Source organism: Halyomorpha halys, unplaced genomic scaffold (assembly GCF_000696795.3).
Source record: "Halyomorpha halys isolate HHAL.00 unplaced genomic scaffold, Hhal_1.1 Scaffold898.1, whole genome shotgun sequence".
Lineage (NCBI taxonomy): Eukaryota > Metazoa > Arthropoda > Insecta > Hemiptera > Pentatomidae > Halyomorpha > Halyomorpha halys.
The window spans coordinates 73783-88631 of NW_027112804.1; the positions used below are offsets into that span (position 1 = coordinate 73783).

A 14849-nucleotide genomic window follows, 5' to 3' on the forward strand; every position below is an offset into this window, starting at 1 on the left:
CTCGGTTTCCAGGTCTTTGATTTTTCTGTAGATCTCTTCGTTAGATCTTAGCCTGTAAACCTTTTTATGTTTTTCTGGGCCCATAGATTTTCTTAAGATCCTCCTCTCTATTTTTAGCAGATTTTCCAAGTTGGGTAAGCTGTAGTCTCCACCCCGTATAAAATCACAGGCCTTATAACAACGCTGTAATGCCTTAACTTAATATCTTTCTTTATTATTATTTGGTTTGACGCACTTTGGTACCTTCTTGGAGGAAGGAGTATAATGGAGGGGTAAGCTGTCAGGCCAAGTGAAACCAAACGGGCTTATTGGGCTCCAAAGGTATGTTAGGATATCTGAGAGGCCGCACTTGCATGTTATAATTGGACATAAAATTCCATTTTGTGTTTAATATTGGTTTTTCTGAGAATTAGGAGATGTTAACAGGTAATTAAGCCTGTAGGCATTAGTCTTAACCAGCTTGTTTTTTATATGGCATTGGCGAGCTAGTATCAGGTATCAGTCAAAGGTTAAACCGAGATACACTGTCTGTTTTCACTCTCTGCTATACTATAAACTTAAAGGAGAGGAAGCTTGGTATTCTGGAAAAAGAAAATGATACAGCCGGTCTTCTTGGGATTAACTGTAATATACAAACCCAGTTTCTCAGGCTTCTCTTTCCGGTGCTCGTTCTCAGTAGATTTCAGAATTTTCTGTGGTCTCTTTTTCAGTTTTTTTTTTTCATCCGTCAGTTGAAGTCACTTGAGACGAGTGACGTGGATCTAAGTTTTAACCTATCTCTTCACCTGAACTCAATTCTATTTGACAAAGGCAATATAAAACCTCATGAAGCCCTCCTTCACTGGTATATGTTACAAGAGCCCATCACTGACATCACACCAACCTGCTTCACACGGGTTACAAGAGGCACAACGATACTTCAACTCAGAGAATCATTCCGCCAACTGGTCTCACATGACGACAACTGGTGCAAGACAGACATGCTTCGAGACAAACCGACGAAGGTAATCTGCCATAACATGAACTACTACGATTATCGCAAAAACATCGTATTTTGATATATGTATTATTTCTTATGTGTATTTTAATGGTACATATCTAATAACAATATCATTTACTGTAATATACGTAAATTTATTATTAGAAGCAATAAATATTACAATAAAATCTTCTGATCCAGTAAAGCTAACGTTTACAGGTAACATCTCTTGATGGTGTTTAATAGCCCAATGAGTTGACTAAGAACAAATAGGCATATCTCAGTGCAAATTTTCTGATATTAAATTTTCTATTACTTTAACAAAGTTAATAATTTGGAGTTTTAGAGTAAAATCTACAAGACATTGGTAAAATATAGATGTATCCGGAAAATTAGTTTTTATCAATGAGCAGAAGTTCATGGAATTCAATAAAAATTAATACTAGACCATATTCACCCTAATCACCAACTTTTTTTTAAAATTTCTGCTAAATCAGAGAATCCTTTTTTTGATATAGAGGTGTGCCTATGAAAATATGTTTATGCATGTGTTAGGGAAAGTTGTAGTAGGTAATCAGCCCTACATCAATTCCCTGGTCTGGAGGCCCTGGAATGATGGCAGATATATCCAGAATACCATATGTTTCAACCACTTGTGAGTCGAGATTTTAGGATGATTTATGTCTTCTACCTTTGTTTCCCTTAATTGTAAAACTCCTGGAAACATTCCTTCCAAATGCTTAGTTTCTCTTATTGGAATGCTGCTAGTTTGTGTTTTTTTCTCGCATTTTCATGTTTCTAGTTTTATATCCAACACTTTCTTTCCTGTTGGTGTTGAATTCACATATATTTTCAGATTGCTGAATAGCGTCCGGCTGACCACTTATCCTTAGCTGTTGTTAGACTAATATATCTCATTCTGTTGCAATTGCTCGTTTCATGGAGACTTTTATGTTCTCTATGATCCTAGGAAGTTATATAAAATTTTGAATATGGTTCACTTGCTTAAAAAATTAGGGCTAAGAAAATAAAGCGTTTTTTGAGAATTATCCATATACAGAGGGATCCAGGATAGTTTCCATGAACTTTTTATTTATTTATTGACCGTTTATTCCGAAATGACCCTTGTATCCCTATCATGAATGAAGGGATTACTATTTCCCATTTAGTTAACGAATTAAATCGTATCAAATAAAAAAAGTCTGATATTCATAAAGGTTGACGTGATGAAGTACCTAAGCAAAATTTTATTTTTATAATTATACTTGATTACCTCTCTGAACAGGCATTGATACTTACATTAACTTGAGGATATATTAACTTTTGACAAAATGGTCCTCAGTTATTTTCAAGGAATAGTACTTAAATAAATAATCCTGTAAAGTTTTCAGATCATTTTTATTTTCTAAATCAGGATGTGGAAAAGAAGATAAATCTGTTAATTTTGACATGTAATAAATATTCAGACAAAATAAATTATTATAAAAAGTTTCAATCAATTTTTTTATTTTTTTTCCCCTCTTAATTATTACTGAGAAATCTAAAATTTTCTTCTTCTATTCTATTAGTACTTTTTTCTAATATTTCTGTTTTGTTTTTTCTAATGAAATCTGAATATTTTAGCTGCTGCTCCTTCTACTTTTTTAACACCAGGTTTAATGATATCATTAACCTTTTCTTGATGCTTCCTTTCTAATCTTTCTATTGTTTCTTTATGATATTGTCCAAAATTTGATCATCTTATCTTACTCTCATCCAATTGCTCTCTACAAATGCAAGTTTCCACAATTAGTGTTAGGATAGTGAAGAAGAATATTGTGAATTACAAATTTCATTTGGTTAGTCTCGCTGGTTAAGAAAGATAAAAAAAAAAACTGAAACTACAGGAGAGAGATTTAAAGAGGGTGTAAACATTAATGAAGGACTCCTTGTTCTAGGAAAAGTGATATCTCAGTTATGTGATGGAAATCTTATATTCATAATAGAGAATCAAAGTTGACAAGATTAATTAGGTGGCAATTTTATGATATTAATGGTAGCTTGTGTCAGCCCATCTGATTATAATGAAGATGAGGCAATAAGTACCCTTCAATATGATGATCGAGCTAGAAAAATAAAAATTTAAACCAATAGTTAACTTGGACTTTCTTGACAAGACAAGAAATAGTGTAAATGAAACAGCTGAAGGTAAAACTATATATTAATTTAAAAGTGAAGACGATATATTTAAAACTCAAAATGATTGGGAGGTAGATCAGTAGAAAAATAAGAATATGAAAAAACAAATTGAGCTAAAGAGAATGGAACAAATGCATGTAAAACAACAAAATGTTCTTCGAAGGAAACTAGAAGCTGCTGTAGCAGTTAATAAATGTGTCATGGCTGCCTTGGAAAGACAAAAAGAAAAACCAAAATGTTTATCAACTGAGAAAATCAAAGAAAGAATGACAGAAGAATTAGAACTTATCTTTAGTTTATCTCATGCTCAGAGCTGGGTTAACCAAAGAGCTTGTTGTCTTAAAGACATCTCTTGCAGATAAAATCATTTCTGATGAAGAAATAACAAAATTAAAAACAGATGCTAAACAAGTAGAATATAAATTAAAACTGAGGGCAGTTGAAATATCAGATTTACAACAGAAACTAATTGATATTAATTGAGATGACCAAACAAGAAATTACTGGGATGTTAAGTATCCTGTCTCATCTATTTAATATTACTTATGAAAAAATTATTAAAACTGAAATAAATAAATCTTTACTGCTTAGTAAAGTTATGGAACAACAGGCAGAAATGGAGCAGCAATTGTATGATAGTAAGATAACATTATCAAATTTTGAACAATATCATAAAGAAACAACAGAAAGATTCAAAAGGAAGTGTGAAAATGGAAGACTTCTCAATAATAATAGAAAATATATTTACAAACTTAATTGTAATCAATTTGATTATTTAAACATTGTCCTTAACAATTTTAAGAAAATTGTATTTACGCTACAATAATTTTCATCTTCAAGATATTAAAATACAAGTGGGAGGATGGACCCGCATAAGAAAATGTAATGTCTATTTTGAAAAGGGCTTTTCAAAATAGACATTACATTTTCTTATGCGGGTCCATCCTCCCACTTGTATTTTAATATCTTGAAGATGAAAATTATTGTAGCGTAAATACATTTTTTATTTAGTTAATCTCATGTTATCATAATTAAATTGTTTCTTTCACATTTTGTTGAACATACCAAACAAATAAATTTATGTTAATTCAATCGACAGACACTTCAACTTTTTGTTTCTTAATTCTGCCATAAACACATGGCATTTACTACCAACAAAACCATTTTTATTGAATGACTAGTTCTCCATTTTCAGTATATTTATCTTTATGTTCATTAAATAGGGTGATTAATTCTTCAGAAAACTGGGTATGATACTTTTCTATTTCCTCGTCTGTTGGATAAGGGATTTTAGGAACATCTATTGCTTTGCCAACTGAAAAATAAAAATAAACCAATAATAATGATGGTCAAGATCATCAAGAATAAATTAAACAAACATTATCCTGGTAGAACTTGAATTTCAATCTTAGTAATTATATTCATCTATCTATTGAAAGTAAATAAAGTTATGATTATGTCTATGAATTTTCATTTCTGAAATATTTCTTGATTACTGCAATCATATTATTAATTAAAATTTTTATAAATTTGAAAACAAAATGAGATAACATTGAATCTCTTTTTAGAAAATTAGAAATTAGAAATAGGCCAATTAGAAAATTTAAAATTGATTCTACTGCTTGCTTATTAGAATTAATTAATAAGATAATAATAATTAGAAATATTTAGAATTACTTCTAAAAAAACTTTATATTTTCATATTATATATATATATATATTAGTTTTCAAACTATTTAATGTCCAACGTTTCGCCCCACTTTGCAGGGCTTCATCAGGGCTAAAAAGATACAAAAAATAATCAAGAACATTACAACAATAAGATACAAAAAAGGTAAATTAAGGTAGGATAAATATTATGTAAAAAATAAGTGATAAGAAGGAAGGAAGACATAAAATAGTATTAATATAAAATAAACTTGAATAAACAATGATAAGAACAAAAAATTACATGTCATTAGTAAGGATAAAAAATACATAAAATATACAGTAAAAGAGTACAGGAGACGCATATAAAAAAAAATATAAAAAAAACAACAGAAAAGTAGTTTTGGGAACACAAAATTTAAACACGCTAACGGACAGAAAATGAAGAAGAAAGTTGAGATCAAATAAAGGTCATGAAAGAATATTTAATCGGACATTAAATAGTTTAATAACTATTTGTTCTTTTTTGGCCGCAACCCGGACCATATTCTTCATAATTTATGTTTTCATTCAAAATCTAATTATTGACTGGCTATGGGACCTATCCAAGAGTAAGATAATTCTTCATAAAGATATAGGATCATCAATTAATAGTTATTTAGCATAATGTGACACTTTTTTCTTTTTTTTTTATTAAAATAAATAATTTAATTAATATCCATTTTAGTCTCAAAACATTTTATTTTTCTTATAAGTCCGACGTTTCGGCCAATCCAGCCATCCTCAGGGACAATCTTAATACAATTTTGGAATTATATAATTTAAAAACTCTAACTTCATAAAGGCTATCCTGCTCAGGTCAAAACAACAATTTCTAATTAGTCAAATATTCACTTAAAACCTAAATTAAAATCATTTATCACAGTCGCTATTCCTTAAAAACCTTAGGTGATAAAGTTTTTAAGGAATAGCGACTGTGATAAATGATTTTAATTTTTCGTTTTAAGTGAATATTTGACTAATTAGGAATTGTTGTTTTGACCTGGGCAGAATAGCCTTTATGAAGTTAGAGTTTTTAAATTATATAATTCCAAAATTGTATTAAGATTGTCCCTGAGGATGGCTGGATTGGCCGAAACGTCGGACTTATAAGAAAAATAAAATGTTTTGAGACTAAAATGGATATTAATTAAATTATTTATTTTAATAAAAAAAAAAAAAAAAATTACCAGGCTCAAGAAAGTGTTTAAGATTATAAATTAAATAATGTGACACTTTCAAAAGAATGGAACTGACTTCTTTATGTTGAACACTGAGGTAAAGGTATGTTTCTAACCTCCACCAACTTACCATTAGGAGTTTGTGTAAGCAAGAGTGGTGAATGGAAATCTTGGTAATATGTTTCAAACAAAAAAATAAAATAATATTTCTTAAATTTCTGGAAGATCTCTTTTATATTCGATAATTGAGTGTGAAATTTATAATTATGTTTATTGAAGATAATAAGGAAGAGTTTAATGTTCACACCAAATTATTAAAATAAAAAAAAATAGGAACTAAACATACCAACTACATTTACAGGCGAGTTGAAGGGTGCAAGGCCTTTATTAATAAATATTCCTCGACCCACTGGAACCAACGGGGCGAAACCAATATATTTCTTGATTGCATTTTGAAATTTGTACAGCTTTGAGCCTGGAGGGTTGTATTGCTTATATAAATCAATTTCTCCAAAAGCAAATACTGGTACTAAACTAGCCCTAGAAAACAATAATAAACTGAAGTACATTTATGCATTAAAAGTAACAGATTTTTTTTTTTTTCTTAATTCTCACTATTCAGCCTAATTGAATTGAAAAGCATAAAAAGATGGTATATCTGTGTTAAATATTTTTGAAAAAACACAAATTACACTACGGTTTTTGAAAAATATATATTAAGATCTGTATGGCAGGTATTTCCTGAATAGATTATTGTTAAGTTGCTGTAGCAGAATCAAAATAATTTGAATAGAAATGGTGGACAAAGACTGTTCATATTCAATGCTCTTTTTCACTTTCTGTCTTTTTTTGTTATGAAATGAAAAATTTGTAAATAATTTACTAACTAATAATTTGTTTTCATCTTTTCCTACTTATATCTGAGCAAATCTAATTCCCTAAAACTATTTCCTCCATCAGGGAGGGCGAAAATAAGCAAAATCCTCAATAGACTTGGGCTCTCAGGGAGCGCAGTAAGAGTTGACTAAAGAATCTATAATAAATAAAATCAAGTACTTTATTTTTATGAGTTACCTAATTTATAAATATGTATGGAGTTTATAAGTCACTTTTTAGGTGATATATAAATAATATTTTCATAAGTGGGAGAGGACCTACTGTATCATTTTGCTCTGGACCTGGGTTCAGCTGATAACACTGTCCTGCCTAAAATATTTGGATTCTAGAACCATTTAGTCTTGGATGATTTATAATTATAATATCACAACTAAGAATGAACTTATAAGCAGCCATAGGGTTGTATTTGTTTAACATGCAACAAATAATAAAATAAACTTAGGTGAAGAGTTACCCCTGTTCTAATGCAATTTTTACAAAACCTCTTCTATTCTTTAATACTATTCGGTAGGGGCCTGGAGTCGCATAGAATGATTCTGCAGCTCCCCCAATAGCTAAGACAGCCACATTGCCTTTTTTTTTATCATCCAGAACATATTTTATACTTTCTTTTGAGCTGGATATTCCTCCTATAAAATATGTATGAATTTTATTTTAGTAGAGTTTATAAATAGCATACATTTTTACACAATGTTATTACTGCACAATGAATAAGTAGAGAAAATTTCACTTCTGATTGAAAGACTTCAAGTCTCTTTTGTTTAAGACTATAAAAAATGAAAAAAATAAATTCATTGTTTTGTTATTTCAATATAAACATAAATTGAATAAAACAACTTGAACTTAATGAATGAATTTCTTCTGATAAGTCATATCACTAAAACTTTCAGGAAAAAGACAAATAATAATAATAGTTTTTTATGTAAACTCATAAACTTATGATCATATGCAATTGTTTTTAATCAAATAGAATTTAAATTCAAGTTTTCTACATAAAAATATATATCATATAAAAGTAATTTTACTTACCAATACCCATACAGTATTCTCTAAAAACTGGGATATTAAAATTTATATCAAGAGTTGCACAATACACATTCAGTTCTGGAAATAATTCCTTACAAGAGGAGTGGTCATTCCCAAAGCATCCAAACATACCAGCAGGAAGAACACCATGAGGGTAATAGCCGAATAAATAGTTTTTGTCTCCATTCAAATCTGCAGTTTTAATAAGTTGAATGGGAAAATAATCATTAAAATATTTCCAGTATAAAAATTTCCTCAAGAATGGTATCCTGAAATTCATATAATAATATAATTTTTATTTTTTTTTTTTTACTGGAAGATTATTGATTGACCGTGTGTAAAGATGAAAGGAATATGGTCCGGGTGCGGTCAAGAAAAACTCAAATAGTAGAAATATACTAATTTAATGAGCCAATTGATACCAATTTAATGAGGCTCATTAAATTAGTATATTTCTACTATTTGAGTTTTTCTTGACCGCACCCGGACCATATTCCTTTCATCTTTTTTTTTTTTAATTTAATAGTTAACTTGTTTATGATACACTTAGTTTTTAAAAAATATGAAGTTGGTTTATCAAAACTTCACATCATCAATAATAAGTCTTGTAAGTAGAGTTTGATATACTGTCTATATCATCCCTTTGTACTCTAGCCTAGTGATTCATATAGTACTACTCCAACAACTCCAGGTTTCTATTATTTGTAAGTGTGTGAGTGTTTGTCTTTTAAAAATAAAATATTATTTTGACAATCCATACATCAGTTTATTCAAAGAGATCTAGTAAGGAAAACAGTTATGACACTGCAGCAGCAACACTGAATTTAGTTTCATATTTCAAAAGTTGAATTATCAACAATGGAGTTTAAAGGGTTAAAAATGTGAAATTTATATTGTTATGCATTAGTACAATAGAAGATATAGTAAAATAAAATTCCCTAACTTTGAGCCACCTTTTAAGATTTTTTAAGCATACTCCCTTTATGTATCATGTAGAAAACTGAGAATTTTACTCAACACAGTTACACATCTCATCTTTCAATTAACATCTTTACAAATAATTCTGTCCTTTGTAGAAGGGAAATAGGAATTTTTTGTCTGTCTTATTGTTGGGAGTGGAAGTTTTCCAATAATGCAACATTCCTTTTTTTTATATATATATAAAAACCTCATAGGTTCCCAGCGGTCTGTTTCTTATCCATGTAACTGGGCTGATGTAAATTACTTTTGACATTAATAAACAAATTATCAATAATGTTATGTTATTAGATTACCATTAGTAAATCAAGAAGAAGTTGGTTTGGATGCGGCTAACACCAAAAATAGAAAATATTTATTAAATGCCAAATGTTTTTTATTTTATTAAATGCCAAATGTTTTTTATTTTATTAAATGCCAATGTCTTTTTGTAGCTGTGAATAATGCCTGCAATGTAGACTAAAACATTGTCAGTATTTAGAAAATAGTTCCGGCTATTTTTGGTTTTATCCTTTACTACAGCTTGGATCATCTTCTTCCTGATAAATTACACTAAATAGTAACAAATTAACAAGTATATTATAGATTAAATAAGTTATATAGTTGTAAGTTAAACTTCTTAAAAATAAATAAACATTTATTTTTGACAAGATTAAATCACAGCTAACCAAAAAAATATAATTAATTAATCTTTGATACTCACTTACGGCCTCCTTTATAAGGAGTTTCTTTGTCGAAGTATGCCCAACACATGTATAGAAATGATAGATGTGAATAAGCTGTAAAGAATGCAACATAAAATAGAAGTCCTACAGAAAGTAATGGTAATATGAGATATGAGACCATCCAATATGCAGCACATACTGCCTGTATGTATTTCTCTTTCACTTGAACATCCATTTTTTAACTATAAAAACCAATGTTAACCTTTCAGTGTATAAAAAGCTACAACTTTTAATATTAATACTATAAATATATTAAAAAAATAAATAAATTACTCAGTCATACTGGTTAAAGACATAATGCTAAACTCAATTAATTTAATTTAACACCAGTCAAACTGAAACCGTAGAATTTAACACTGTAGAAAACTGACTACTGAACAATCCTTTTATAAATTATATATTAATATTGTTTTTTGAATTCATCAAATAGCTTCATTTTAACACTAATACTTATAAAATTGTGATATTTTAAAAATAAATTATTTTCATTTTAATGATTTAATGTAAAACATTTTCTTGATATGTTCAATCCGTTTTATTTATATCATTTTCAAAAATAAATTTTTGTTTAAAAATAACATTAGTTATTATCTAGTAACTAATCCAAATGAGATTTGTTAGTCTTCTTCAGATATGAAGTAAGCTGGGGTTTGAAGGAAACAAATAACAAAAAAAGTTTCCTGATATTTGGTAGGAAAATAGTTATGGAAATTTATTAATTTCCATTAATAAATTTCCATAACATTAATAATATTAGAAATTATCTTCATTAAGGAAAAAAATTGTTTCTCATTTCTTCTAAAAAAAAAATAAAATTAGATAATAATTACCAAGAAATCTTTAAAGCATACATCAACAACTTTCAAAAGCTAACTTTTTAAAACTTTAAATTAAAGGCCTAAATAATATTTTTTTGTGAAATAGTTTAAATGAAAATATCTGATTTGGTTCATAGTTTTGCTCATTATTAATTAAGTTAGTTTTAATGTTCAGTGTAATATTTCATCAAATTGTGATTTCTGAATATTAAGTAATATTTAAGAGAAATAGGGCCATACCATTTAAAATTCAGTTTCTTAACTAACAATGCAACAGGTGGGTCTGAAGGATCCATAGTGATTTTTTTTTTTTTTACTTAGATCTTGTGATTGATAATAAATGACAACAGTATGTTATTATTAGCAAGATAAGACTAATAAGGAGTAAACAAAATGTAATTTTAAATAGATGTTTAGTCAGGTAATTGTTTTAAAAAAGAAATTGTGATATATTGATTTAGTGCTGTATGCATGGTATGATTTTAAGAATTTGTTGTAGGTACCTGATGATGGGGTGACAACCCCGAAATATTGTTATTTATTAATGATATAAAATAAATAATTATGACTTTTATGGTTTTATTTTAATCATATACATCGTACACACATTTTAATCATAAGTATCTACCTTCACATTCTTAACTTATTTTCGAACATAAATAAATTAAAAATAAGAAAAAATATTACTAAAAGACAGTACACACATATAGCATTTTAAAATATAATCTAAATAATAAGGGATACTGGACCATTAAAAAAATAAAGATAAGCACTGTTCATTAATGAATTGGGCTCATTACAAAATAAGATATATCCATTGCAAAAAAATTAAAAAGAAATTTCATCATTTTATTGTTAAACTGAACAAAACTAATAAATATGTTCTTCATACTCATTCTGTCTAGCATTATATCATCGGAATAAAAAAAAGTAAATGATATATGTAAAAGGTTTTGAAATAAAATGTCTTACATTGTTTATGTAATTTGTTTAATTATTCTTATATTTTTTAGTTAATCATGTTTTATAGGTTTTACTGTTATCTAAAGAGCTTTGTTAAAAGTTAAATTAATTTCTGAAAGATTCTAAACTAATTATGAGTTTAAACATGCTGTCTATATTTAGTTAGTGTATCTTTATCTTATCAGGTTTAAAAATCTATTATATATAAATTATTAAGGTGATAATAGAATAGGTTTTTAATAAAAATCCTAATGAATAAAAAATATATAAACTCATAAATTAAAAATTATTTAAGTAAGGGAGCAAAAGAGTTACTCACAACTGTCTTTGTTGGTTTTGTCTATACTAACTGAAAGATAAGTGGTGCTTCACCTTAATACCTATAGCCATTATCAGAATGGTAATCACTAAACCTTTATTTTTATCTTTCATTTATTTAACAAAATGTACAATTTGGAAAAGTTATTTCTGATGAGTTCAGAGTTTTTTTTTACTCATACCAAATCTGCTGATTCTTAAATTATATATGTATGTACTGTTTTATTTCAAAAATTTATCACACATTAGATAATCATATATTTTTTTTATTAGGAAGTCAGATCAACTGACCTTATAAAAAAATAATTTCAGATGTCGTGAGTTTGATTTGATAAAAGTTTTTGTCTGGTGGCCAGCTAATGAATTACAAAGAGCATTTCTATAAAATAACCAGATACATTTTACCACTAATATTCCATTAGTATTTGTTCATTAAAAATATATTAATATCCGTTCTTAGGAAGACCACACTATCAAGAATGCTGAAGCGATCACAGTTAACTTTAGAGTGAACACTATGAGGGATTCCCAAAAATGTGTTTTAGGTAAAACAAAAATTAGACAGAGGTTAAGTTTTACTTGAGTGCTACCTTTAGTAACTACTTTAGCTTACCCTTTAGTTGAGTCCTTGTCAACTGCATTTACATTCAAAGGTTGTATTTATTAAGATAAGTTTACAAAAGTTTTTAATGGAATGTATTTTAAATGAGCGAAATATGAAAGCAGGTGTTAACTAAATCTCTTTTCTTGAAGATATGTTTGAAATTAAATCATAACCATGATATATGTGTGTACATATTTTGAATTAACATAGAATAAAGTTGCATTTTTCAGATACCAAAACCTAGGTGTCAGAATGTATTGTTAGGTGAGTATGACTGTCATATACAATCCAACTTATTAGTCCATGTGATGTTGCATGAACATATTTTAAATAAATGTTTAAAACATGTTCAAAAGAAGTAAGTTTTTAGATGAAAAGATTATTTTTAAAGTTACATAAGGAAAGCAATTAATGAAAATAAAAAATTGCCATAATCCTTTCAGATTTAATATGGTGTGTGATATAGGCAAGCATGTTTCAGTAGTTCCTATTCTGTCATTCCAGAACCAGAATTAGGCCCATGTTTGATTTTGGCCATTGAGGAATGATCATAATTAATATTACTTTAAATATTTGGTACAACCAAAAAGAATAAATTGATTCATATTCTTCTGATAACATATTCAAAATATAATAATGTAAACATGAAAAGAACTTTATTCAAGAAGTTTAGTTTAAAAAAAAAAAGAAGAAGTAAAAATAGATATGTATTTACATAATAATACACAATAAGTTTTAATTGCTTTTGGCTTACTAAGTTATAAAATAAATTATAACTTAAAAATGTAGTTAAGCTTAATTATTATTTATTTTGTAAGTAAACATAAATATTATTATGAATAATCATTTATACATAATTCAAAATTCTTATTTCACTTGTAATATTTTTTTTTTTAATTTAATATTTTATGTACTTAGAACATTAGATAGCTCAATATAATGAAAAATATTCACTTAAAATTTTAATAATAGGTGGTTTTGATAGGTTCCTGTCAGTATGGTTAATTTTAACCATTGATATATCTTAAAGTAACTAGTGATTTTAACCTGGTATGCAAAAAGACACATCTAGGGTTGAAAGAAACGTTTCTGAATTATCAATGCTATCTAATATTTCACTCACCAGCTTCATGCCAGTAAGAAACTATCAACACTAAATAGGTACTCAGTACCTGGACTCCTTTATTTTGTGTATCATACTTTCCAGGAATATAATAAGAATCTGGCTGATATATATTTATCTATGGTAACATATATGTTCATATCAATGAGCATTTATTTGTTTAGATCAAGGAGACACTAATTACTAAAAAATTTAGGAACTACTAGGTAGTATAGAAACCATTTAAACTATAGTGATGTAAAAATCTCTAATTGATTCAATATTAATATAATTTTGTAAATTTTTAAATTATTTGTTTAAATCTATTCAACTACCAAGAATACTGAATCTGGATTAGGTAAATAATTATATTTATATTTTTCAAAAAGGTTCACTAGTTCTTCAGTAAATGTTGTATGTAGTGCTGTGATTTCCTCAGTAGTGGGATTTTCCTTCTTTTCTACAGATATGGGTTTCCCAACTAAAAATAAGGTTTTTCATTCATTTATGCAACAAATTTATTTCTTAATTAAAAATATAATAATTATATTTATAGTTATAATATACAATTTATTAATTATTTAAAATATATATGTTCAGACTAATATAATAAAATGTTTTAACATTCAGCTTTTTATTAAGTGTGGCAATTGATAAGAAATTTCAATTGAAATGTATTTTATATTCACTGAGCAGAAAAAAGCTAACTTTCCAATTTTTCATCATAAGTACAGTGAATGCGATATTATTTTTTAATTTGTGATAAAAATTATTTATAGGTCATTCAAATAAATTCTACTATAAACAGATCATTTTTTTATAATGATACTGTACAAATAAATTATGACGATAGAAATATGAAATGAACAATTATTTTTAAAATTTATACATCTTCATTTTAATCAGTTTTTAGAACAATTTATTTCTAGAAGTTTTCTTTAGTTTATCAAGAGATTTATACTGAGAAGTTATACTAACAAACATGCCTATTAATGAGTTTTTCCTAGAGAGCAAATTGGCATATCAGTATAATTTTTTTATTATTTAGCTTTAGGTTGAAATTGATGGTTTTGCAATTTATGATTAGCGAGAATGGGGGAAGAATAAAAAAGGCAACTATTCCAAATCATTACGGAAAATGAATTTCTTGGCTCATTTCATACCTTTCCTTTCTGACTTGTATGAAACTACACAGTCCGGAAGTCCTACACAAAAAAGTTGACTTACCTGGTACTAAGGTTTGGGTTTATAAAATGATCAGCCTATTGATCTGAAATTATAAATGTACGTTTGCCATCCGAAAGCATTTAGAACTAAAAAAAAATGATGGCGGGGAGAGTACAATTTAGTCCAAGAAAGGACACAAATAAAAAATTATAATTATAAATTTATAT

The 14849-nt window shown here is 27.6% G+C and overlaps 2 protein-coding genes across 4 annotated transcripts in view; both read right to left on the reverse strand.

Moving 5' to 3' along the window:
- Positions 1–2358: 2358 nt before the first annotated feature.
- On the reverse strand, positions 2359–11920 carry LOC106686930 (2-acylglycerol O-acyltransferase 1). The gene is made up of 6 exons (XM_014430540.3): positions 11751–11920; positions 9629–9832; positions 7951–8216; positions 7376–7550; positions 6371–6564; positions 2359–4472 (listed from the first exon to the last, which is right to left on the reverse strand). The coding sequence occupies exons 2-6, from the start codon at positions 9823–9825 to the stop codon at positions 4324–4326; spliced, it is 981 nt and encodes a 326-aa protein (XP_014286026.1). The 5' UTR covers positions 9826–9832; positions 11751–11920; the 3' UTR covers positions 2359–4323.
- A 1165-nt stretch (positions 11921–13085) lies between these two features.
- LOC106686914 (uncharacterized) overlaps positions 13086–14849 on the reverse strand; it is a 30847-nt gene continuing 29083 nt past the window's right edge. The window contains exon 6 of one of the 3 annotated variants that reach the window (XM_067050563.1): positions 13086–13936. In XM_067050563.1, the coding sequence (XP_066906664.1) occupies positions 13779–13936 (158 nt within the window). In that variant the 3' untranslated portion in view covers positions 13086–13778. The remainder of the gene's footprint in view (positions 13937–14849) is intronic. The other 2 variants (XM_067050564.1, XM_067050565.1) reach the window with 2 other exon arrangements.